This window comes from Calidris pugnax, unplaced genomic scaffold, assembly GCF_001431845.1.
Source record: "Calidris pugnax isolate Ruff unplaced genomic scaffold, ASM143184v1 scaffold220, whole genome shotgun sequence".
NCBI classification, from domain to species: Eukaryota; Metazoa; Chordata; class Aves; order Charadriiformes; family Scolopacidae; genus Calidris; species Calidris pugnax.
The window spans coordinates 1452086-1478902 of record NW_015090963.1 but is presented as its reverse complement, the minus strand read 5'-3'; the positions used below and the strand labels follow the sequence as shown (position 1 = coordinate 1478902).

General features: G+C 42.3%; 1 protein-coding gene across 1 annotated transcript in view; it reads right to left on the bottom strand.

Moving 5' to 3' along the window:
* The window catches only part of UNC13B (unc-13 homolog B (C. elegans)), a 209670-nt gene that overhangs the window by 133379 nt on the left and 49474 nt on the right, over window positions 1-26817 (bottom strand). Inside the window, exons 8-10 of the mRNA XM_014952451.1 lie at window positions 18750-18972; window positions 3159-3488; window positions 1179-1269 (exon numbers count right to left, since the gene is read on the bottom strand). Of these exons, the coding sequence (XP_014807937.1) occupies window positions 1179-1269; window positions 3159-3488; window positions 18750-18972 (644 nt within the window). The remainder of the gene's footprint in view (window positions 1-1178; window positions 1270-3158; window positions 3489-18749; window positions 18973-26817) is intronic.

The following is a 26817-nucleotide window of genomic DNA, read 5'->3' as shown; positions in this document are numbered from 1 at the left end:
CAGAGAGATACCCAGGGAGAGGCACTGCTTAATGTCTTGTCCCTTCTAGTACGCTCTAGCACTTGTTTTCCACAAAGCACAGAAGTAAACTATTTTGCTTCCATGCTCTACAAAACCACAACAAAAGTTCCTTTCCTTCTTAGAATTTCTTCGATTTCACTATCCATGTCATACTGACAGTTTTGACCCAAATCCCTGCTGCTCAGAAGTGAAGTAACACTGTAACTGTTAGATGAGAAAGAATTTACAAGATAAGCCAAAGTAAAAACTATTTCTGCTATGGCACTTCCAGATGCCTCCCAAAAGGAAAAAAAAAATCTAATTAAATAATTGTTTTCCTAAAAATTTGCAATAAAACCAGAAGAGAAAGAAAAGTCCTGCTACTGATAGACAGATACTGAAAAATAATTTCTTTATGAAAACAAAACAAGAGAGCTCTAGAAGAAAGCTGCATGTTGGGTAGTAGGCAATAGTTTATCATCTATAGAATATGAACACCATATGTTATCTTTCTGTGGACATACAGATGGATGAAAGCATAAGACTTTTTTATAAAAAAAAACACAACTTTTTGGGTCTTAATCGCTGTTTTCTAAAACAAGAGTGTTTATACTGCTGAAGAAAATGTCAAAAACCTTTTCCTTTTGACTTCCCAAATGAAGATTATTTATTTTTAAATCTTACTTTCATGAGATGGAAATACCACGAGTTATTATAACACCCACTTTCAATTAGTATATATAAAAATATTTGAGGTAAAGTTTCCCAAGGAACATTTTCACATGACAAATAATACAGATAACTCCTACTAAGATAACAAGCTATCCTCAAGTTGCCTTGAGAAAAAGTCTTCATGTCAAACTGTTTAACACAAAGCATTTAATTCCAGACATAACTATTACTATTTACACATTCAGAGCTAATTTCTGTGCTTATGCATCTTTTCTAATATTCATCCCTAGTTCCACACAACGATGCTCAAAATATTTGATAGAATTATATAGCTTTAAGACCACCATAACACGTTGCAGTCCTACACAATACATTTGATGAAATTTTTGTCTGCAAAACATCAAAACTTTAAGAGGTGTCTTACAAGAAAAGAAAAATGAAACCTTCAGCCACAGATCCAAAGCCCAGGCAGCATAGAGAAGGAGCGAAGCAATACTCCATCCTACCTCTTGAAGCTGCAGTCGAACTTTGCTAATGGCTCTAATCCAATGGGCTCTTGCTGGAGGAAATGGTGGTGGCTCGTTGTCACCATGGTAGCTTAAAAGCAAGAAACAGAAAATCACTATACGAAAAACACTCATCTGCAGCATTAAAGACTCAGTGTTACACAGTGCAATCACAGCTTCAACTCTGGAAGCTGAAATAGACAACAGGCTCCAGTCAACACAGCCCTGCATATGCCCTGGGAAGTAAAAGGCTAAAGCAGAGGTTTCCTCCTACAGAGGAACTGTCTTGGAAACTGATGAGCTGAAAAATATATAAGCCAGGATGCAAACCAACCCCAGGAGTAAGATGATTTTGGCCAGAACAACAGGAAAGCAGCCCAAGATACCTGATCAAGCCAGTTCAACACGTTGGCGTTGTAACTGCACAAAGAGACAGATGGAAGACTTTCCATCCACTCTTCCATGTCTGTTGCAGGTCTCTTCTAATCACTGCCTCTTCCTACTCATCCCTACTGCTACAAATGTACAGCCCCTCTTCAGTGGAAACACTGGGTTCAGCGGTGTTTTTCACCACTGATGGCACTTTTCTCACTCCACCCTTTCCTACACCTTTTCCAGAGGGCATGTGCCTCTGGCAGCAATGCCCCATCTCAGTGCCCCACAGCACATTTTACCTTCCCTAATATCATGACACCTTGGGCCTTGGGTTGCATTCCTTCTTTCATATGTTGCTAAAGTGTAGATCACTGAAAAAACATCTTTCCCTGTCTGAAAAGCACCCTGTACTGCTGACAGTATAAAAAAAAAAAAAACATAGCTGGAAGCAACACGTATCCATGCTACACATCTAGCTCAGGTGCAGCTCCAAGGATCAATGTTCAGAACTCAGTCCTATGCATACTCCATGGACACAGGAAGGCACTGCCAGATAGGGGAGAGAACGGGAGCCAGTGATGCAGGAGTATCCAAGTCAGATGCCTAAATTAGCCCAAAATAGACTATGTGAATAACCTTCCCTGAGAACAAATATAGGCCAGCCATTCTGGGACAAGACTCCTGCTGCTCTGTAAGGAGAAGAGGAAAGTGACTCAGAGTTTATAAACAGTTTAATGCTTTTTCGAGTCTTGCCTTTTCTTTTTTCATCTTTAGTGTAAGGGTTGCCTACACATGAACTGCTGTGGTTAATTCTCTCATATAAGCACAGTGACACCAGCTGTACACTTCAAAGGGTACAGACAGGCAGACATCTTTCCAGGGACCTAACTGAACCAGAGGAAAACAATCCCTTATACTTATGAAAGTATAACCATACCTACAATAGGAGCTGCAATGACTTGACCACCTCAAGGAAAAAAAGTCACTCCCAAAGTTAAGCAGTGAAGTTTGAAATTCCTGTAAAACCTGTACAAAACCCAGCACATGACTCCCCCAAACTTAGCTGAAATACTCTTAAAGACTGTTCTCAATGCTGCTGACAGCTTGGAAAGCCCAAGCGCAAGGACAAGAAAAGCTGCCACAAGTGAGTCAGAGCAACATGTCTATTCAAAACTGGAATTCTACAACCTACAACTACATAAACACTAAAAGTGGTAGCCTACTACACAAGAAAGGAACTAGTACAGCTCTAACCACGACGAGATGTAGTTCTTGGTTGCTCACACGTAAACTTGATCACATATGGGTAATGGCAGCAGCTGTCTTTGGGCCGGACTACATTCATCAGAAACAGAAAATGCAGCAAATGAGCTTCAAGGCGCTAGCAGGCATTCCTCTTTACACACATAGCAAGCATAGTTTAAGCTTAGCCAATGTCTCATAAATAACTGGTCCTGTACGTAAAGATGTTTCACAGATCAGCAACATCAAAGTTAGTTGTTAGAGAAGACTGTAAAAACAACTACATAATTTGCCCCAGGGAATAGTAAAGGGAGGAATCCTTTTTGAATCAGTTGAGAAGAACTCAGTAATAGTTTCACCTACCTCACTTGGGCTCCTGCATCAACATCCTTGGGCTTCTCAAGTTCCAGGGGTAACGTGGCTGCAGGACGGTCTGCACGTTTCTCCTCTGTCTGGCAGACCTTATTCTCCTCCTCTCCTTTGCCACAAGGCTCCTCTTGCTCCCTGAGCCACGCCTGACCATTCTTCTGGTAGCTGCCCGAACTGTGGTAGGAATGAATCGACTCTCTCTCCTGGTGATCATCTTCTTGCTCAGAGCCGTGGGCACTTTCATGGGAATGCTCCAGCTCACTTAGGTGAGAGCTTCCCTGGCTGACATTACAAGAGGAGCCATATCTACTACTGCCAGCAGGACTATGAGAAAATAAAAAAAATCCATCAGAAAAAACAGTGGCTTGGGGAAACACAAAGCAATCTGCACACGTAACAATCTGGACTCTAAGTATTACTGAAAAAACGTGTTGTGAGGTAATATTTAACTATTATTTTCCCTGAACTAGATCTAGACTTCTGAAGCTGAAAACTTTGGTAGGCAGCAGATATACTTCATACACAGCCAACCAGTATATAGACCATACATACCAACGGTCTTTCTTGCACCAACTGACTACTTCTTCACCTTACATCAGCTGGAAACTGCCAGTGAAGATATTCTAATAACCATACAGGAATAAGAATGGAAACATAGCAATTCAGAGTGGAAGTGCTCCTGTCTTCTGCAGTTTCACTGCAGCTAAGGTCTTTACCATGACTGTTGAAGCAGATTATTGTTAAGAAGTACAGTTAACTTAAAGTTAACTTTATTTTTATATATATTATACATTTATTATAAGATACATTGAAGTCAAGATTAAGTTGTCAAGACTATCAACTTAAAATCTTTTACAAAAGAATCGTTCAAAGGGAAGCAGTATGTCTCACTCCAATAGAGTTTTTTCAATAATTTAATTTACATAAAAAACCCAATGCCATAGGGGTGTGATCTCTGTGATTCAAGACACCACTTCCAGGACTGAATTCCTAGAATCCTCACACAAAATACAGTGGATGGATATTTCTCATGCAGACAGGAAAACTACAGCCAAGTATTAAGCAGCACTAATGTTTCTCTCACTTGCACACTTCTGACAATTTGGAGCCAGATGGGAAATTTTGGAAGTGCAGTGTTGCAACTGTGTGATCAGAGGCACAAGTTCCACTTGTGTCACACAGAGACATAAGTTTAATGGTTCTCTGTTTTGATTTTTGAGAGCAATTGTAACTTAACGCATGCACAGGACTGAATACAGACTCATGAAATACTGATACCTTCCTTTAGTGGCTTTCCTAACTGCATGAGATAACCTCTGCACATAGGAAAAGCAAGCATTAGAATACCTTCACTGGTATCTCTGAAAATGTTTTAAAATCCTCAATAATGTGAAATGAACCTATTTAGCTCTATAATACATCAGCCGTAAGTTAAATTTTTCTCTAAAATTAAAAGTCTTTACCTTACATTTTGAAAACAAAATGCTCTTTCATTCCAATACATTCTACCTAGTGTTACCTTTTTTCTAACATATAGAAAGTAATTACCACTAAACAAGAAAGCGAAGTGAATTGTATGCATCAGAATTAACACATAAAGAATATAACTTCTGAAAAGCTAATGAAATTAGCACTAGAAGCATCTCATTCATTGGGACACAGTGTAAGAACATGTGAAATCCAATCACACAGGAAAAAGAGTAGGAAAAGGTGAGCAAATGGTCTAAGGGCTTGTACATAACTAGGGACTACCATTTGCCACATTCTCTGTGACAATTATCAGAAATGCTACAAACACTTTACAATAAGTAGGGGATGGTACTGAGCTACAAATATCAGACACCAAGGCAAATATCTACTGCTGCAGTATTGCATTATAAATGGCCAAAAGACTTGAAACCATTTATTATGCCTCATTTGTAACTAGCCTTTTCTCATTCAGTTGTTCCACACTATTCAGATCTGCAGCCTGTGCGCTGGGATGAAGCGCTGCTCCAGTAGGAGCAGAATCAAGCTCCGTTTCTTTCAGTTCAGGCTCATCTGGTGCATGATCTTCTGCCCCATCTTCTTTCTGCAGTTCACCCGAAATCACGTTCTGCTGATCTTCTGACTTTTTATCAAGCTTCTCTCCCAGCTCTTTGTTGGATGTATCATCAACAGCGCTTGCACCAGATGGTTCTTCGGAAAGTTCATTGTCTACAGTGTCAGGCTGCTTTGAAGACAAGTTTACTTCTATATTTGCATCAGTCAGTTGATCTGAGACTGCAGATTTTGAGTTTTCATCTGAACTGACTGTTCCTAACACCTTGTCATCTGGTTTTGACAAAGCCTGTGGTGGTATATGTGGTTCCCTTTTGGCAGAGGTCTCCCTGTTGTCTTTTTGCCAGGGAAAAGAGAAATCTAGCTTTTTCCCAAATACTGCTCCTTGGGCACTCTCTGGCTTACTCACCTTTTCTTCACTACCTCCTTCAAACAGAGTGGAAGAAAGTTTCTTAAAGCTGGACATGAGACCCTGATCTGCCCCTGCTTTAGTACCAGAAGGTGGCTGCTGGGAGAAGAATGATCCAAATGGCTTTCCACTATCAGCAGATGACATAAAGCTGAATTTTGGCAAATTGGGTATGCTTGGTATTTCAAAGACTGGTTTACTACTGTTTGCATCTGGAGGAACGTCATTAGGTTTACCTTGTTTCTTCAAGTCAGATTTGGAAGATACCCCTTCTGCAGGCACCTCATCAATTGCTAAATGTTTCTGCTGTTCAGCAGTTTGCTGTTCTACCTCACTTGTCTTCTCTTCATTTGGCTGGAGCAGATGAACATCGGGCTCATCAGCTGGAGCTGTGGGCTCCTTGCCACTACCACTGATCACGTCCTGCTGATCAACACCAGCGTTGGCCTGATCCCCTGTAAGAGCAGGCTCTGATTCAAGTGTAGCACTCTCGTCTAAATGGGAAAGGTTTGTGTCTGCCCCCGTAGCTGGGGTTCCTATTTCCAGTTCGAGCCCATCAGCAGAGCTAGTCTGAAGGACGTCAACAGCTGCCTTCTCTGTAGAAGCAGTTTGCTCCTCTGTTACATGTGAAGACTCCACATCTAGTTGGCATGCATTTACATCAGTCTGGTCGGTGGTCTCAGCCTGCACTGCCTCAACTGTTTTACTGAAAGCAGACTGCTGTGGCTTAGTATCTGCTGTCTCAGAAGGCTGTGCATTGTTATCCAACTGCAGAACCTCGAGGGCTTGATTTTCACTAGAGACCGCTGTCTCTGGAGTGATCCTCAAAGGTTCCTCTTTGCAGGTTTCCAAGTTCCTATTTTCCTCAGTTTCTGTTTTCACAGGAGACTCTTTTGTGGAGTTTTCTTCTGCTGAAACAGGTAATACATCCTGCTTCTGAGAGCTCGAGATGTCTCTTTTAGTCTCTCTAGCTGCAGCTGTATTTTCTGTCTCCCTAGAGGCCTTTCCTGGAACAGACCCAGTGACAACTTTCACGCTACCGCTTTGAGGCTTAGGGGTGGATTTTGGAGGCATCTGTTTTGGAGGTTCTTTTGGACCTTTGAAGATGCCAAACAGATCATTTGTGAAAGCTGGTGCTGGGCCACTTGGGAGGGATGAGAAACCAAAGAAAGAGGAGCTTTTCTTCTGTGCAGTAGGAGGTGCAGTAGCTTGAGGTTGGGAAAAGAAACCAGATAATGTTTTAGTTGGTTTCATTTTTGTCATGAAACTTGAAAACATTTCAACTGAAGAATCCAGTACTGATTTATCACCCTCAGGTTCCTTAGGTTTGTTTTGCAAATTAGATGCCTCTGGCATTTTAGGAGAGCATAGCTCTTGTGCCTGTTGTAACCTGTCACCAAGAGTTTGCTCGGGCAATTTACATTCTGGCAACTCAGGCTGTACACATACTTCTTCAGACACCACTTCATTTTTAATGTCACTCATAATATTTAAGTCATTTAGACTCGGGGAATCTATTTTATCCATACTATAATCTTTCTTTTCAGAAGCTTGTTCTTTTGAAGAATAAGGCTCTTCTTTGTCAATAGCAAGTGCAACACTGTCCATTTTCCCCTTGCTATCCAAAGCATCTTCTTCTGCCCCTAGGGAAGTGGGCTGCTGGCCCTGAGAACCCTCTTGCACACTGGGAGTCTGAAGGCAAGGACCAGAAGAAGCCGCATCAGTTACTGTAGTGTCATCAGTCTGTGGAACCTTCTCTAAGTCACTCCCTCCAGCTACCACAGCAACGCTTTCTACATTATCCACTGCCAGCGTTTCTGATTTATTTTCTGGGATTGTGACATTATTAGACATCTTTTTGCCAGTCACTGCTGCAATAATATCGTCAACTTCTTTTTTATTGTCTGTATCTTGTGGCCTGGCAGAACTGTTGGTTTTAACAACAGGGTCAGTGGAAATATTTTGCTTTGCATATGGCTTAGAGTTCACTGGTTTAGCTGGTTTTGTATTATTCTCCTGTCCTGGAGCAGTTTGTGGCTTTTCATCCAAAAAGGATGTCAAATTGAAGAAGCTAAAGCTAGTACTTCTTTGAGGTACGCTCTTCTCAGCAGTTGGACCGCTGGAGAAGAATGAGGGCAGATGAAACAGCCCTTCTGTTTCTTGCTGCTTCCCACTAGCAGGAGCTGGAGCAGGTGCTGAAGGTTTTGGTTCCTCTGATCCAGTGAAGAAGGAGAATATACTCCTACTGGCCGGCTGTGCTGGCTGTGATTTCGAAGCAGTGATATCAGAAAAGCTGAACGGCAAACTGAAACCCGACTCTTTAGGTGCCTGATCTGGCTTTAGTTTTGCCTGATTAGCTGTGCCTCCTAAACGACTTCCTCCTTGTGGCTTTGGTGTAACCATGGGTACGCTGCTTTGCTGCACAGCTGACTGACTCAATTGGCTTATTTTGGGACCTGCACCCATTGGCTTCTGTGAAGCATTTCCAAGAGGCACTTTTTTACTCTCAGAAGTCTCCTCCTGAGCTTTTCTGCTTCGTTGTTCCATTTGCGTCCCAGGGCTAGGAGAGACCTGTCTGTCTCTGCCTTCTGTTCTCACCCCTTCCTTAGGGGTGGAGGACAGACATGGCATACTGGCACTCTGAAGACCCCCGGACTTCTCAGTTTGCTGCCTTGACTCAGCCACTGTTCTGCTCTTGGTTTTTGGCAGAGTCGTAGTACTTGAGGTTGGTTGAGAAGGAACAGCCTCCACTTTGAAGAGATCTCCAAGGGATCCAAATAATGATGAGATGCCGGAGGTTTCCTTCTGTTCCGGCTTTTCTGGTTTATCACTTAGACTTTTTTCCAAATCTGGTGATGGCTGTGGTGCTTTGCTTACTTGTGTTTTGAAGAAATCAAAAAATCCAGAAGTTTGAGTTTTGCTGGCAGTTGAGCTTGCAGGAGAATCTTCTCCAAGACTGAACAATTTCAGAGCGCTTTTAAATAATGTCTCCTCAGGCTCAGTGGCTGGGTGGCTCTGATTTGGCTGTGGCTGACTAGGTTCATTAACATTTGCCTGCCTTTCGAGATGCCTGGAAGCTGGTGTTGCTTTAACAGGTCTGTCTTCTCGTATGATCCTGCCATCTGGAGCAGTTTGGCTCAATTGAGAAGGAGATCTTGTTAATCCTGGTTTTTTAACACGGATGTTTTCATTCTGACTTACTTCTGGCTTTTCATTTCTAGCAGCCTCTAACTTAAGCTCTGATGAAGTATTTCTTCTCGGTTCTGATGTAACAGGGAACTTTTGCTCTGCTCGTGCCTCATCTAATTTTCTGTTTGGTGCAGGTGATAAAATATCAGTTCTACTTTCAGATGATTTTGACTGTGTGTCCATTCTCTTCAAGGCAGAATCTTCTGATGCTTCTGGTTCAGGACCTGAAGACTTTCCAATTAGTCCACCCAAAGCAGAAAATAAGGAGCTAACTTTGTTCACTGGTGTTTTCTTATCTTCCTCAGTCTTTTTTGCTTCTGTTACTCTTTCAGTAGATGCCACGGTTTCTTCAGCTTTAGGAGTAGATTGAAACAGATGGAAACCAAAGAACCCTGATGATCCACTCGCAGTAGTTGTCACGGGGACAGCCTTATCCAATTCCTTGGTGTGGACCTCCTTACTCAGGGATCTATTGAAAGCAGCTCTGGAATGTGTCCTGAGATCAAGGGTTAGTGGAGGCTCCTCTGAATAATTCAGGGATTCCTTCTCAGGTCTAAAATCTACTTTGAGTTTTTGAAGCTTATAGCCTGAGAAGTCTAACGGCTGCTCTCTCTGATAATAAATAGACTCTTCAAACATTTGTGAAAAAGTCTCCAGATTCATGTTCATTAGCTGATCACTCCTCTGCAAAGCTACTGACAAATCCAGGGGTTTATTTGTTGTATAATCATCTAAAGACTCTTCTTCAGCAAACCAAAACAGCTCATCTTCACTGCCAAGAGGGACTTTAAAACCACAAACAGCAATTGTGTTGTCTTCTAGAACAGCTCTTGGAATGGAATCCATCTGAAAATTATAATCCCAGCAGTCCGGGTAGGAATATGCTTCAGGAGCACACACATAGACATACTGTCCAGTGGGATCAGTGAGCAGCGAATACACATACTGGCTGTCGCTGTACATGTAGTATCCACAATCACCATCTTCTGATGGCCACCATATACCCTGCTCAAGCATCATTAGCCACTCCTGATACTCCTGGCTATATGATGAGTACATAAAGCTCTCATCTATACTTAAAGTCTCCTGGTCAATTAGAGTCCACATAGTTCCATCACAGCCGGAGGAGTAGCTTAAATCCATGGGCAACTCCTCAAATGAGTAACTTCCATCTCTTTCAAGTGGTGGAAAGGTGCTATAACTTTCATTGAGAGAATTAGCAGTCCATGCATCATTTTCTTCCGAACAAACATCTTGAAACATTAACTGGTCAAATGACTCATATGACATCACACTTAAATCTAAACTCTGTCCATCAAAGTTGGCATTACTCTGCCAATCCATCACATTGGCATTTCCATCCTTTTTACAGAGATTCACCACCATGTCATTTTCAGGCCAGTCCAAGAACTGAGGGGGCAGAACAGAGTTCTGGTTTAACATGTAGTAAACAGGTACTGCTATTTCATGAGTGTCAGCCAGTCCCCCCACTTCATATTCCCATTCAAAGCTAGAATGGCTTCTTGTTTCCTGATAAGCTAAGTATTTCTCTGTAAGGTTATAGCTTTTATTAGTCAAATTGAGAAATTCATTTGATCCTTTGTTTACAGCGGTTGGAAAAACTCTAGATTCTGCATCTTCATAAGGGATATGCCTACTATTTACAGGCTTTCCAGATAAGTCTTGTACCTTGTCTTGAAGATTTAGAGCATCAGGGGGCACAGCATGCCCAGAGTGGGGAACATGGGGCTCTGCTGTTTTATTAACTCTTGCACTGGACAGCTGGTCAGTAGTTTTGGAAGATTCCATCGTTTTCACATTATCCAGTTTCTCCTTTGGTTTGGGCAAGAGATTTTTTAAGAAGCTGGGAGCTTCCTGCTTTACTCCAGTACTTTTTTGAGTGTCAGAAACCAGTGCTGAGTTGCTGGGCTTTGTCTCTGAGCTAGAACCCTCACCTCTGTCAAAAAGTTTCATCAAGCCCGGAGAGTTTGTTTTAACCTTCTCTTGCTTACATTCAGACAAGTTTTCATTTGAAGCAAACTTAAATAAGCCAGAAAATAATCCAGGAGAAGTGCTTTTCTGGCCATCACTCTCGCTTTTAGTGGTCAAGTCTTGATTATTTGCTGGTTTTTCATTGGAAGAAATGTGAAGAAAGCCAGAAAGAAAACCTGGTGTGTTCTTCTGCATATCATCTGCACTTGCAGCTTCTGGTCCTTTGGCTGAAGAGGTGGATTCAACTGAGCTGTCATTTAAGTCTGATGCATTTAGTCCTTCTCCTGTCAATCCTCCTTTTACACTTCTAGGTTGTTCCTGAGTACTCTTAATTCTCTGCTGCTCTCCTGCAGCCTTAGAGGTAGCAGAGGCAGTCTCCTGGTGTTTTCTTCTACTTACTTGGGCACTAGGTAGGTTTTCTTTATTCACGTTTTTTGTTTGTTCTAATTCCTCCTTACGGTCTGACAAATTTGGAACAGAGCTAGATTTTAATGAAATGGTATTTTCTGATTTACTGCTTCTGTCTTCAGGCAAAGAAACGCCACTAGAGCTCTGATAACTTTTTTGGTCCTGTGAAGGTGCTAGATTTTCTGCAGAAGAAAATTTAAATAATGAAGGAATAAAGCCGCCTTTCTCATTCTTTTGTTCCTGCTTTTCTGAAAAACCCAACCCACTGAAAAAAGGAAGTTTCCCCGTGAAAGGAAAAGAATGCTCTTCCTTTGATGAAATATTTTGTCTTACGTCCTCCTCAGACTTATGGCCTTTAAAATGCTCAGATTTACTTTCTTTCTGCCCTTGTTCGGCAGAAGGAAGCAACAATTGACTGAAGGACTTTTTGAGTGGACTGAAAAAGCTTTCAGATGCTGTACCCTGATCTTGAGGCTGTGAATTAAGTTCCACATTACCCTTGTTTTGCTTGTTTCCCAGCACATGACCTGTGGTATGATGATCCCCTAAGCGACTTGCAGGAGGCTGCTGCTCCCTGGCAGTGGGTGCACCCCCTTTCACAGTGGCATCTGGCTGATTTGTAGCACAATGCAAATCTGGCTGCTTCTGTGGCACATCCTGCTGCTTGGGAGCCAAGAGACCATCAAAATTGGCTTTCAGGCTGAAGGAACTGACTGAGTTTGTGAGCCTGCCAAAGATTGAAGACACGGAAGTGCCATTTGCGTTTACCTCTGCCTCGCTTCTAGTCTCACTCGTCCGTACTTCCGGAGTAATGTTGCTGGTGGTCCTGGCTGCTGTCTGTCCAGATGGTCTCTGACTTTTGTTTGACTCATCATCTTTCACAGCATGGCTGTCCTCCTTGGTGTGCTCTTCTTTTATGACTTCTTGCTTTGGCACTTCCTTCTCTGAGAAGATCTTTAAAGGGTTAAACATGCCTAGAACAGAATTCACAACCGAATGTTGGTTCTGCTGGCTGCTGGCAGTAGTTCCTTGTGATTGCTGGAGATGATGAGGAGCAGAAGCCTTACTGTCCATCTCAGCTGTTTGCGGCTTGTTGGAGTTTATGTTCTGGGCTTTTTTATCACCACTCACCTGGGATGGTAGCAAAGAGTGAATGGAGAACTTGGTGTCAGCTTTATTATCTGCCGTCACTCCAGAAGGTGAACTCTGGCTTTTGGGCTTGCTAGAAAATACATTTGAGATTCCACTTTCTGATGAGTTTGTGTTTTCTGTCTTCTCTGGAGTGGAAGAAACAAGCTTTTCAACAGAGGCTGTGAGCTGCTTTGTGCTTGACCCCACCTTTTCAGTGAAAGAGCTGAACAGGGAATTCACTGTATTCTTCACACCTGACAAGTCTGGGAGAGATTCAGATTTGCCCTTGGTACTCTCCTCTGCAGCAGGATGTTTGGGCTGTTCAGACTTCCTGCCCTCTAATGAATTACCAGCATTACCCTGCTTCAGGGACACGCTCTCAACATTTTTTCTGGTCTCTGGCAATGTACCAAATTTGCTGATTTCTTCCTCCTTCTCAGCCAAGTATTCTGAAACTGATTCTACCAGACACTGAAGTTCATCCATCGTGTCTATGTACTCCTCGCTGGGTTCTTCAACAGGAGACAGTGTTAAGTCTTGCACAGGATGACCATGTTTGCTCCCTTTAGTCTTGCCTTTTTTATCACAGCTGGCCTTTAACTGGGAGCCAAAATTTGCACGGTAATTTACAGTTAAGTTTCTCAAATGGCTGATGTCAGAATCACACCATGATTGTGAAAGGGCAGCCAGTTCCTCCATTTCATCCTCTGAAGCAGGTGAGTACTGAAATTCATCGGAAGCGCTGCTGTCAAATTCCTCAAGGATATCCACAGGCACAAAAGTGTTATCCGGCATACCTATGAGTTTCATGTCTTCACTGTTACTGAGGTGAAGCGAGCCCTCGTGGTCTACTCCCTGCTTGTTGGGCAACTTGCCACTTTTAACCATTAAGCCATTTTTGTACGGGCGCAGGATGGGATAAGCAGGCAACCGCTCCTTACTTTCAGAGTTGCTGCTGTATTTTCCAGTTCTACCATATACTGGGAAATCATCGTTAGGTTCAGAACTAGTTGCCACACCATTGAAATAAACCGTTTTCTCCCCAGGAAACTGCAGACGTTCATTACTCTGCAGGCTTATTTGTCCACTGTCTTCAAAATTGTATCGCAGCTTTTTTTTCCTTCTCCTATCTATTGTATCATACTCCTGAGGATACCTAGGGACGTCTACAGACCCTGACTCCACACACACATTTTGGCAGCACCTTGATCTTTCACAGTGATTGAAATTTTCTCTTTTTGAGAGAGTTTGCATCTTTTTTGTCTTTGTTTCCTGCCAACTTCTATTTTTATGACTCTTTTCTAAGAATTCCTCTATTAGCAGTTTTCCTAGCTCTTCATAGTTACTGTCCTGTTCTTCTTCTCCATCTTCAGAGTTAAATGGAATGATCCTGACTCTTTCATTTCTACCTAGAGATCCTTTTCTAAGAGGAGAAATAAAGGAGGTGGGAGGGAAAGGAAGAGAGGCAGCAAAAAAAAAAAAAAAGGAAGGGGAAAATAACAGTTTTAAAAAGAGCTCTAGAAAGGACAGAAAAAATAGTAACAAAAAAACATGCATTAAATAAAGGAAAATTAAAATCAGAACCACCCAGAGATAACAAAACTGAAGACCTGCCAATCTACCACCAATACATTTCAATCAAATAGTCAAAAAAGCAGCATGGGTTATGATATTCCACCGGTTACAGTTGCACAAAATTTAGAAACGCCTGTTTGAAGGAGAACAGCTTTTTGTGATCAAGTGAGGGCACACAGCCTTGGCTGTACCAGTACTCTGCTGTTACTTTTTTAGGCATGCTGAAAAAAGTCGCTTATTACAGTAACAGGACTACTTTGAGATACAGTGCCCACGCACACCATTCCACTATGCTACGCATGTATTTCGGTCACTTTAGGCTGCAGACTTTGTTTTAGCAGTATTCATAAAGCACACAAGGCACCTTGTTTCTCCCAAGGGTGGCTACAGAACAGAGACTCCATGCAAAGACTCAGGAGTCACTGGAGTCCAGGGAATTGGGCACAGGGGACAAAATGCAAACTGTGAGCACCAGCAATGCGAAGAGTCCCAGCTACTCCATCACTCCTCTTTGCTGGGAGAGCTCCCACTGCAGCTAATGCCCTCAGGGGGCTCCTACCAACACAAAATGAAGATCCTCAGAGCTGTTACTGGATCAGAAGGCAAAACACAGCATTGGCGATGGGTATTAGTCCATCACAAGCCTCAGATGCTTTCCAGGATCTGTATTTCCCATTTACAATGCATCTAGACAGAACCAGCAATGTATACCTGTCTGTTGTGGGAAAATGGATCAAAGCAGCTAGTGCTTTGCTACCAAACAATCTGAAGCTTCCTAAAAACCCCAGTAAATGACCCTTGGAATTTTGGGATTAATTTCTAGCCCTAGATGAGAAGGATTATCTCAATTGTTCAACAACACAAAGGCTCGTTGCATGAAAGCTTCCACTTTATCGAAACCTCACAAGAGGAGTTCCTACTAGTGTACATAAAAATAAACAAAAATCAAAATGCTCATCTGAAAGATGCACTGCAGCTTTGCCCGCATCATTCATTGTTGAGAACTGAGGAGCGTGAGGGCACACATACCCCAACCCTGTAAGGGCAGGGTGAGAGAAGGGAAAGGGCACATGGACACTGTATGGATACTGCTAATACAAGAGTCTTCACCTTGGGAGCTGCCTGGGACACCCCCATGTAGGATACTGCTGGGATAGCCCTGGAAGACAAACAGGTCGTTGCATTTTCACTACTGCTGTTTTAGTGCTTCATTTCCACCAGTATTATTAGCTAATTTACACTAATTGCAAAGATACTCATTACTTTAAATGAGCCCTGTTGTACACAATTTAGAACACTTACTACACTTCTTGCTTGCAATTTTAAGCTGGTAATTGAAATAATTTTCTTTAAAAAGCTAATGAAATTTAAAAGACTCCCAGGGCCACCATAGTTACTGGATCAAGCCCTTCCACATCTCAGCTGAAAGCAATGGGAGCTACATGAATACCTGAAGAGCCATTAGGCGTAAACGCTGAACCAACAATTGACTAATTTAGGCGTAAATGAAATTACTTTTTTTTTTTTTCAAATTGAGCTCCTCCCCCTTGTGTTTCCCCTGCTATTCTACAAAGCACTCCTTTTTACTAGAAACGAAGCAGTGGCAAGGAGTCCAACACCTGAGAGGAAAGAAAAAGATATCAGCTCAGCGCGAATCCACCACAGATCTCAAACAGAGCCAAGGCAAAGAGCGAGTATCAGCTGGAATATTATCACGAGACCACTTCACGGCAGCAAGGAGAGAGGCAGAGGGGCTGTGAAGAGGTTGACCCACCTATCGGACAGATCTAGAGAGCGCCTGCTCTCTATCGAGCACTGGCGGCTTGTCATTTGACTAGACTCAGACGCGGACTCTAGGTCAGTTCGGCAACTCACAGTGGAATCTACGCTACCGTATCGCCTTGGAAGTAAACAAAGCGAGAGCAGGGAGACATGGAGGACACATGGTTACACGAAATGAACGCTGCAAAGAAAAGTTAGTGCTAAAAAAAAAAAAAAAACAAAAAAAATCCGAGGGGAAGACATGTGCTATTCTGAAGTCAAACTGGCTGTTGGCAGCAAAACACACTCCCAGGACAAATAACAATAAGACCTGTTATCCTTAGGAGAGGGGAGGAAGAATAAAATACATGTCCTTCTATCAAAACAACACAATGATAAAGAGTGTCAGAACTTTTCCAGCCAAACCCAAATGTACCCCAGAAAATATATCCCAGGTGTTAGTACCGACAGTTTCAATGGAAGCACTTTGACACAGACAACTTTTTGCCCAATCCAAGACAGGTTCTAGCAGAACCTTCTCTGGTTGCTCTGGGTCTGCCCAGGACAGCCTCCTACAAGCTGTCACTTTCTCAATCACCATCTGCAGTCTGCCACCAACATCGATTTCATCAGGTGGCTGCCTGGCCCATGGCACTTAGAGCTGCTAGGAGCAAAAGTCAAACACAATTTGGTTTTGCAATGCTCAGCTACTGCTGAGTTTTGAAAGCATCTATCCAGCCAGCTCTTCCTAGAAATATCTGTGTGCTAAGGAAGAGAATCCCAAGAAACTTCTTTGGAAAGTTTATTTGCGTTTTCTAAATTTTAAAATTAAATATGTAGCAAAAAATCTTGCTGGGTATGTGGAAAATGCACAGGAAGCAGGAATGCTCAGAAGGAATCAATAACCATCTAGGACTTGCCTTCCTGGACTGAAAGTAATTTTAGACAAGAGCAGGCTACAAAGCTCTTAGTTTTTAAGTAAGCTTTATCACTCCAGAACCTTTCATAACAATACCTTCAGGAAACCAGTATTTTTTAACAATTCAAACCAGAAAAATTCAAACCATTGAAACAATTCAAACAATTCAAACCTTCTTTGGAAGGTCTTATAAATACGTTTATCCACTGGGTAAAGTTAAAGGTTATCAGGCTCACCTCCAAGCAAGGTGAGCCATGAAAGATTCCTTGCATTGTCAACACCACCCCAAGAAGTCACATAACTGCAAGAAAAACCCAGCCACCACTGACTTCCCCAGGCTGGAGGCTGAATATCACTGTTCAGGTTCACTTTTCCATAAAGAAAAAGCTTCAGCTCATCTTCCCAGACTCTCAGCAAGATCTTCAGCAATTTTACCACTTCCCCAGGCTGGAGGCTGAATATCACTGTTCAGGTTCACTTTTCCATAAAGAAAAAGCTTCAGCTCATCTTCCCAGACTCTCAGCAAGATCTTCAGCAATCTTCAGCAAACCAGCAGTGCAGAACACCATGGGGAAGGGAATAACCTTCTTACATAAGATATTTAATGGACTAGGAAAAGAGCAATGAGAACATGTCACACTGTACTAGGTGCATTTTGTTGGCATATTAACCTCAGCTGCTTGAAATCTCAGTAACAGTAACAATATGAAATGTTACCATTAAATTTCAGCTTTTATCTTTAAAGACCATAAGACAAAAAGAGTAAAAATTAGCCTCAGCCATACACTCATGATGGCAACTGAATTCAGGTTCAGACTTCAGGGAGCAAGAACATTTTTACCAAGGGGGATGAGGCAGAACAGACCAGTTATAATGCATATAAAATCCTGCACCTCTAACTGTGACAGAGTTTAAGCAACTGCCTCTTCCACACTGAAGGCAGAAGCAGCAGCAGGGCCTGTTCTACACACCCACTCTTATCAAGCACTGTCCAAGTTCTTCTGCTTTCCCCTTACACTTATTTGGAACAGCAGTTTTGTAAAGTTTCCTACAGTTCCCAGCACAAGCAGCTCTAGTTCACAGCCACTGATTCTGGTAATTTAATGTGGTAATGCTTAATACTTAAAAGCGATAAAAGCAGTTGTGAAACTACTGATTTATGGTCAAAAAGTTAATTTAGAGCAAGTAAGCTATCTTTCATTGTGTTCAAAGGAAAACAAAAGAGAAAACACACTATTCAACAGTGCTACATGATAACAGAAAAAAATAGCCAACCCTAATTGGTTACAGACTTTCTTCTTGAATATTTTGTTTTGACAGAGCTAATAGAAGAGCAGGAGCTAACCTGCAGCAGAAAACAAATCTGTCCCAAGAAAGACACTCCTAATGGGATAACTCTGCTAGCACGTGTCTCACTGGCGTGGAAAGCACACCCACGCAACGGTACCAGAACAGCCAATTACCCAGTGCTCAGGCCTTCAAAAGGTAAGGTGAAAGTAGAACCAAGAATAAATGACCTCAGAGATATGCTCAGAGTTGAGCATATCTTCAGCGGCTGAAGGAGCTGGGGCTGTTTAGTATGAGGAAGAGGAGGCTGAGGGGAGACCTCATCACCCTCTACAACTACTTGAAAGGACACTGTAGAGAGGTTGGTGCTGGTCTCTTCTCACAGGTAATTAACAATAGAACGAGAGGGAACGTTCAAGCTCCAACAGGGTAGGTTTAGATTGAACATTAGGAAGGAATTTTTCACTGAAAGAGTGATAGGGCATTGGAACAGGCTGCCCAGGGAGGTGGTTGAGTCACCGTCCCTGGCTGTGTTTAAGGGACGTTTAGATGCGGTACTGAGGGACATGGTGTAGGGGAGGACTTTGTAGAGTAGGGTAGATGGTTGGACTCGATGATCCCAAGGGTCTGTTCCAACCTCAATGATTCTATGATTCTATCTTCAAAAGGTAATTCAGGTTAAAAGGTAAACCGTTGGATCTAGTGTAACAAATAGCCCTTTGGGTTTTTCCTGGTTCACAGCAGATTCCCAGCGTTAACAAAACACGTAACACCTTCTTATCAGAAGCCTTTCAGAGCGCTTGAGCTGCCCTCCTCTGCCAGCAGGGCACCTTCAGGGTCTGCTATAGAAAACTCAACGGGAAAAGAAACCCACCTGATGGCCACGTGCTCCCGATAATCCAGATCATAGTTTTGTAGGGAGTCAGCACAGGATTCCCGCAGGACCCCTTGCTGCTGCAGGCGGGAGGGAACGGTGAACTGGTGGACGGAGGCGTTGGGCTGCGCCGTGGTGTGGAAGGGAGGCGGGATGCTGTTACTCGTCTCACTGCGATAGTCGCTGTCTCGGTCGTCCACCGCGCTGTCAGCATCTTCAAAGGCTAAGGAACAACAGCAGGTAAGGGCAAGGCTCTCAAGTTGCCTTCCTCAGACAGTGAAGCCCATTTAAGTTTACTAAGAATGACCCCCCCAAAAAAAAATAAAAAAAAAAGGCTGTGGATGTATTTCCAGCTGGTAATTGGTTATAACCTACAGTTCTCTCAAGTATGTACCAAGGAATTCCTGCAATCACCTTCACGCTCCCCTTTCCCACTTCCCATTATAGGAGTTTATTTCTCTTTAGTCATTCCTAGTAAGCAGATTAAGACATTCTTATTTAAAACAAGCAAAAAAACCACCCCAACACCCAAAATTTAAGGTGCTTTGCTACTGCCAAAATGAACGTTTAGATGTTGGGGGGAAAAAAACCCAGAAGATAAACAATCCTTTATGGAAAGGAGCTCTTTCCAGGAAAATTTTCAACCTTTAAGTTCTAATACTATCTCCTCTTCTCAACATCCTTAACCAGTACTTTAGAATTCTGATTATTTTTTTTTTGGTAAAAGGATTAATTTAAATTAAGAGAAACTAATGAAAAGCACTGAGTAGGAAAATCAGAAGAACTGGGAGAGCAGCTCTGCTTACTACTGCTTATAAAGGAAAGATTGCTACATTTAACACACAGGTACATTAGCTTAAGTTTGGTAACAAACACTAATAATAGCCTTCATAAAGGAAAATGCTCCTTTCCAATGAGTCCCTGTCCCTGCAGAAACACTTCTGCTTGCTAACCCTTCAGAAAAAGAGAACACAGAGTCATAGTTAGAAAAGGTATCAAAAACACAATATTGATTATTGATGTACAGCTGTGTTTGGCTGTGCGGAATGCAAGATTATCTTTGCAAGCTCAGAGTGAAATACACACACCATATGGCAGTGGAGTGCACCATTAACATGCTTGAAACAAAAGGAAAATAAGGATCAGCCATTATTCACGCTCTCCGCCACCAAAAGCCTGTCTAAAAAGGACAATCAAATTAAAGCCTCCTCTAGTTAGTTATTCAATGATATCTGTCCTACACTGTCATTCCCTATGAGGCTGAATAATAAAGTGAGAGTGCCTTCTTCATGCCACATCCTTAAAAAAACTATTGAATTTAACTGCTGAAATTCCAAGAAGATGGAATGCATCATTAGGGAACACATCTCTCTTCCATTGGCACTTCCTAGAACTCCAATTTCTAATTTTTCAATCCAAAGCAAAGTTTGTTGTTCATGATGTTTTCAGTTCCTTCCCAACTGAATAAGACAACATCAGCTCCCTAAAGTGGATGGAAGATTAGAAAACAACCCCAAGCAGAAAACATGTCTGCAAAATACAAACCACTTCAAAATGCCCAGCTCTGCTCTCTTAAGCACAATCAATTCAATTTGATTGTCCATAACAAAAATGGAGTTAGGCCTCCTGCTTTTTAGTCATTTAAATGCTGCATAGCTCTTGTCAGTCTTTGGTCAATTGAATAGAAGTGAACAGCAATCACACACTGCTTTATTCAGCTTTATTAAAAGCACAACGTCCATCTATTTTATTACAGTTCAGTGCTTGGGAGAAGCACACAAGATGTGCTACACAAAAACTACTTGATATGCCAAAGTACCAAATCCCTCTGAGAAGCACCAAACTTCTAGTCTGTGGAGCAAGGGCTAATCTATTTGTAGATCACAAGGCACATACCATCCTCAGAAGGACAAGGAGCTATTACTCAGCTGAGCAATGTCATTGCCGAACACTTGAGCTATCACCATCTAATGCACAATAATTACTTTTCTTGGGACCAAAATACTGTTTCAAAGAGCTTTCTGATGCCTCACTTTGCTGCTCAACTAATTTCTTCTTTCCATCAGATATAACCCTCGTTTAAGGTAAAGGCTAAATAACTCTAGTATGATGCAAAGTTCCTCCAGCTGTGGCTGCATAATCACTGTAAGCAATTGTAGGGGCTTAACTCAGCCCAAATGAGTTACAAGTTTGGGGTCTGGTAAAAGACATGAGACAGCTTTAGGGATAAACAATTTATCTCACCACAACAATATAAGAACAAACACAAATCAGTAGTACAATTATCTGGGTAAAAATATTAGTGAATCCAGTAACTCACTAATTATGGGCTAATTAAATACCAGGGTGTGCAAAGACTTGCACAATTATGGTTATCAGGTAGGAGGACACAGCTTCTCCAGTAACTCTGTCCTGCTGGTGGGCTCAGAAATCTCTGAATTCCCCAATCAGACAGTTGCAGAAGCACTATCTGGACTTGTGAACCTGTCATCAGATCTCACCTCTGCACTATCAAACAAAGATCTCCCACATGAACCACAGGATCTCTAAGTAACATCTAAAAACAGCTGATTAGCTTAAATGTTAATCAACCATTTACAACATATACATTTATAAAAGGTGGCACCAGAATTTCTCCCAGCTCTTACTGGTGTTTAGCAAGAGGGAGTCTCTTAGAGCTCAACACACAGAATGCCTCCCCAATGACATGTTTAAAGGATGCAAGGCTCCGGCTACCACGAACATGGATGAGGGAGGAACACATTGTTTCTCTGATGTACCTACAGCATCCATAGGTATAATACCGGGCAGAAATCCTTAATTGACTCATAAATAAGGGCTAACCCAAGAAAGTCTTACTCACGCACTTGGTCCTGCACTTGGATCACAACACCCCCACGCAGTGCTACAGGCTGGGGGCAGAGTGGCTGGAGAGCTGCCTGGCAGAAAAGGACCTGGGGGTGTTGGTCGACTGTTGGCTGAACATGAGCCAGCAGTGTGCCCAGGTGGCCAAGGAGGCCAACAGCATCCTGGCCTGTATCAGGAACAGCGTGGCGAGTAGGACTTGGGAGGTGATTGTCCCCCTGTACTCGGCACTGGTGAGGCCCCACCTTGAATACTGTGTCCAGTTTTGGGCCCCCTACCACAAAAAAGACATTGAGGTGCCAGAGTGGGTCCAGAGAAGGGTAATGAAGCTGGTGAGGGGTCTGGAGAGTAAGTCTTACGAGGAACGGCTGAGGGAACTGGGGTTGTTCAGCCTGGAGAAAAGGAGGCTGAGGGGAGACCTTATCGCTGTCTACCTGAAAGGAGGGTGTAGAGAGGTGGGGGTCGGTCTCTTCTTCCAAGTCACAGGAGATAGGACAAGAGGAAATTGCAAGTTGCACCAGGGGAGGTTTAGATTGGACATTAGGAAAAATTTTTACACTAAAAGGGTTGTTAAGCACTGGAATGGGCTGCCCAGGGAAGTGGTTGAGAAACCATCCCTGGAGGTATTTAAAAGACGGATAGACATAGTGCTTAGTGACATGGTTTAGTGATGTTTTTTTCATCAGAGTTAGGTTGATGGTTGGACTAGATGATCTTAAAGGTCCCTTCCAACCTAGACAATTCTATGATTCCATGCTGAATTGCAACTGCCCTGTAGGCAATCTCACTTTACTTAACAGAAGTGTTCACAAATTAAGACATTGCTCAGCCTGATTAAAAGCACCAAAACCTGGCCCACATGTGGCTTATAGCACACAGTGCCTTTGCAAAAAAGTATACTGTGAAATGCCTGCAAATGGTGATGATCCCATTCATTAACATTCTTGACAGTTAAAATTTATTTAAGCAAGAGACTGACAAGAACTTGTTGAAGCAGCTTTGGGGACGCAGCATCCCTTCAGGAGGAGGGGTCAGGCACTACAGCTCATATTTCAGCAAAATATCCCTCACAACACCCACAGTGTGATAAAGTCAAGCACAATCTTCTTCAAACAGATGACACTCCCAAGTCTTCTATAAAGAAAGTTGTAGCTTAGCCTCAGCCTCTGAAGATCAGTTAATTAATAACAAGACACATAACACAATAAACACAGTAAGTCGGTAATCGTTTTAACGCAGTTTTAGAAATGTCACATGTACCAAAGAGCTCTGAAGGGATGAAAATTGTTTTGTTTTTGCTGGACTCACTGTGTAGAGAGTGGAGAGTAGGGCTGAAAGGGCAGGGCAGAAGCATGCTCATGTTCATGTTTAATATTGAATATTCATGCATATAGGCAGCATAAGAAGAAAACCCATTGGACTGTCGCAACACACAGCAGGATTTACAGAGTGGGAAAAATCAAGAAGGGAGATCGCTTCTCTGAAACAAACCAGCCTGCTATTCCTCCCCATTCCTACACTTCCAGAAGTTATTATACCACTGCTGAAGGGCAGAACACATTTAGCTTTTAACACGCTGACCTCAAAACCACTTTGCACAGTCCGGTCATGCGAGCTCTACTAGTCGCATTTAACCTCTGGCAACTTTCTTTACATCAAGCTTCAGGACAGGAAGGAAAACTAACAGCAAAATTATTACAGGTGACTGGATGAATGCACTTTCACAAGTGTTTTTTGTTGTTTTAAGGTCCCAACGCACAGGAGGAGCTCCTCTCAAAAGGCTGCATTCAGCTGAAATTGCCTCCTGCTTTTCTTACAGTGATGCCTCATCAGCCACCAGGAGCTGGGGTCCAGTTATCCTCCACAAACTTGAGCAAAAACTTGGAAAAAGCAGCAAGTGCAGCAAACTCGAGCACTTTGGAAGAAGGTGGTTCATTTAAGGTTCTGTATCCCAAAATCCCCACTACTTCTCCAAAATAAACCACCGAGCTTTCACAGCTTTTGTCTATTTTTAAAACGGTAGAAGAGAAGGAAGTGTACTAACCAAAGGAAGGAATTCCAGTCCAAGTCCAGAAGAGATCTCTGCCAGCTCCACACCAGGGCCTTTGCAACTCACCTTCCCCACCCTTCATCCACTTCAACTGCTTTTCATGATCGCTGTCAACAACTTCTTAAGTCTCAGACCCCAACACTCCACCCCCTAACTGAATCACTGGTCACTTCTGATAATCATTTACACTTTCTGAAATCTTGTAATCAAAATGTGTACTAGTTTAAAGAGGACTACTGAAGTAACAAGGAGGAAAAAAAAATCTCAGAAGGATAAGAGGGCATATTTTTGAGGCTCTTATAGAGCTCTCCATGCTAAAAACTCATAGATTTTTGAGAAGCTTTTTAAGTGCAGCTTTGCAAGTCATTAGTTATCCTATTGCCCTCACCACTTAAAAAAACATTAGAAATTTACATAATTTTAAGACAGCAAGTTAGCAATATTCAGTCTTCAGTTTAAGAGCTTTCATAGAATCATAGAATTGTCCAGGCCAGAAGGGACCTCCAAAGGTCATCTAGTCTGACCTCCCCACAGTCAACAGGGACACCCCCATCTAAACCAGGTTACCCAGGGCCTCATGGCCTTTCATAACCTTGTTTTTCCCACTTGCAAATACTTTCTGCAGCTGAAACACTCAACAGCCAAGAACTGGCCTGGCAGCCTGAAGTGCAAAGACTGCCTTGAACATCTACCCTACTTCTTTAAGTCTTTCCCTTTCCTAAAATGAAACCAGAACAGCAGCACAAGATGTCCCTTTCCTAAATCTCTCTCTGCCCCACTAGCAAAGCTCTGGGCTGCAGCACTTCTCTTCCAAGAAACTCTCACCAGGAAAATGCCTTCCCACTACCAACATGCTGTTTCTGCTGCTTCCTTCTCCGTTGATGTTGTAAGCTTACCGTTAGAAGTATATTTTCATTATGTTGTCAAGCTGAAGGAGATCACTTGGAAATGTCATCAGCACAGGCTGAAGCCTGCCTGTAAGGATGCTAACATGATTTCAAAAAGGACAGCACAGGAAGTATGAAGTGGAGGGTGGGAGGGAGGAAGGGAGCTCCATGAATACAAGCACCTTTTGAAACAAAAGCACCACACACCAACACTCCAGATAAACAGGAAGAACACCCTCTGCACAACCCTCCAAGATCTCTAACTGACCAATGCCTAAGCACCTCATTTCCCTCCCAAACACACAAAATTGGGGAATAAAGCTATTTAGGACACTAAATAGTAGTCTACAGAAGTTTAGTTAGTTCTCAGTTATCCCACCACACCTCTGAGAACAGCCCCAAACGATGGAGACATCCAACACTAACAGTGTGAAGAGGTTGGGTAGCACTGTTGATGCCTAGAGAACTTATGGTCTGATGAAAGCAGAACAAGGAGGACAAAACATGTTGTGGGAGCAGAAACTGTGAAGTCACTGGTGGAGGACTTATAAAATGCAGAACAGGTCCATCTGTGAAATGCAGTGTAACATTAGCTGGACATGAGACTTAAGTTACTTGGCTGCAGTAAGAGTGTTCTCTACAAATTCTGCTATGTCAAAAATGGAAAAGCATCAGGCAGAGTCTCCTCCCCGCTGGTAGTGGTCACAGTCACCTTTCTTGCACGCCCCTCTCAGCAACACCCTTGCTCTCTTTTTTGACACAGGGGATAGACACATTGGTTTTAAGACTGATGGATCACTCTTTGCAGGTCCTACAAGCAGTAGAAGCTACACACTGTAGCTTAGGCAGAAGCCTTACCTGTTGGAACTTGTGAGACTTCCAGAAAGTGAAGATGCACATTTTCTTGAAAAATTAACAAAAACATTGGGCTGTGTGGCCTCTGCAAGGGTTCACACAAGAGTCTTCAGGTGTGGGCATGAGCTTTGCCTATCACAGACAGCTGTGGTATCTGAGTTTTACCTTTCCAAGATTCCTAAGCACTAGTTAAAGCAAAACACTACCCATTTTGCCATGATAATGTAGTATATTCAAGCTCAGTGAGACAATACCTTCTGTCACATTGCTGTTCACCAGCCATTTCTGCTTTCAGATTTGCTCCTCTATGTAATATCTGGAACACCTGTGATCACTCCCAGTACAGGTTCCCTTGTGGTTTTCAGTTACTCCAAACATTGACTTGGGATTACATGGGTATGAAGACCAACACAAAAGAAGGGTACAAGCAGAAAAACGGAATCATCTTTATGGGAAAAGAAGAATAGTCCAACTCTTCCTTCTTATCCTCAAATTCCAGCAAAAGCCACAAGCAACTCATTTAAAACATGTCCAAAACAAAACTAAACAGTGAAAAATAAAATGAATGGACAGCCATCCATGAAAATATGAAAATTCAATGAAAGTAAAAGAAAATACAATGGTACAGATTTTCTATATGCATGAATATTTCCACTTTCCTTGTACTAGAGCATGCTGCATCACTTTAGGATCAGAAAACTTGCAAGAAATCAAACTGTTACGTACTCAGCTGCTCTCCCCATCCGAAATAACTCCAGTTGCCTGCATGTAACACAAATGGCAGCAAATAATAGGAATGGAAAAAGAAAGCTTAGAAAAACAAACCACAAGCACACTTTTCATGTATTTAAAATGCCTTATAGATTGCAAGCTTGAAAAGTAAGGTTTTTTTTTTTATTATCAAAACAACATTAAGACTACTTGGGGGATTATTATTCACTGTCCAGTTTGTTTGTAAGGCATTCTGAAGATTAAGATCACTATAAACTCTAGGAATAATTAAGCAATCATACATTTATTAACACAAGTAGACAAAATATTTATCAGCACACTACTTAGAAAGAGCAGTTAAACACTGTATTTCCTAGTACACACATTATCAGGATTACAGACAGAATGCCCCAGAAACCAGAGTCCAGTTAAGAAAAGAACTGGATTCTCAACTAAACTGTGCAAGTCAAGTGGCAAAAGCTGTTTCACGTTTCCCCTCCTGCCCCCTTCCCGGAACACAGTCAACCCAGTGGTCAACTCAACACACCAGTAATAATAGCATGAAAAACTCTGTGTGCACATAAATCAGCATCAAGTGAAGAGTATTTTGTTAGCTAGATACACACACTGATACAAAACCCTCTCTCTCGCAGCACCCTAAGGATGCAAATAGTCACAAGGTAATTCTACAGCAGTGTTC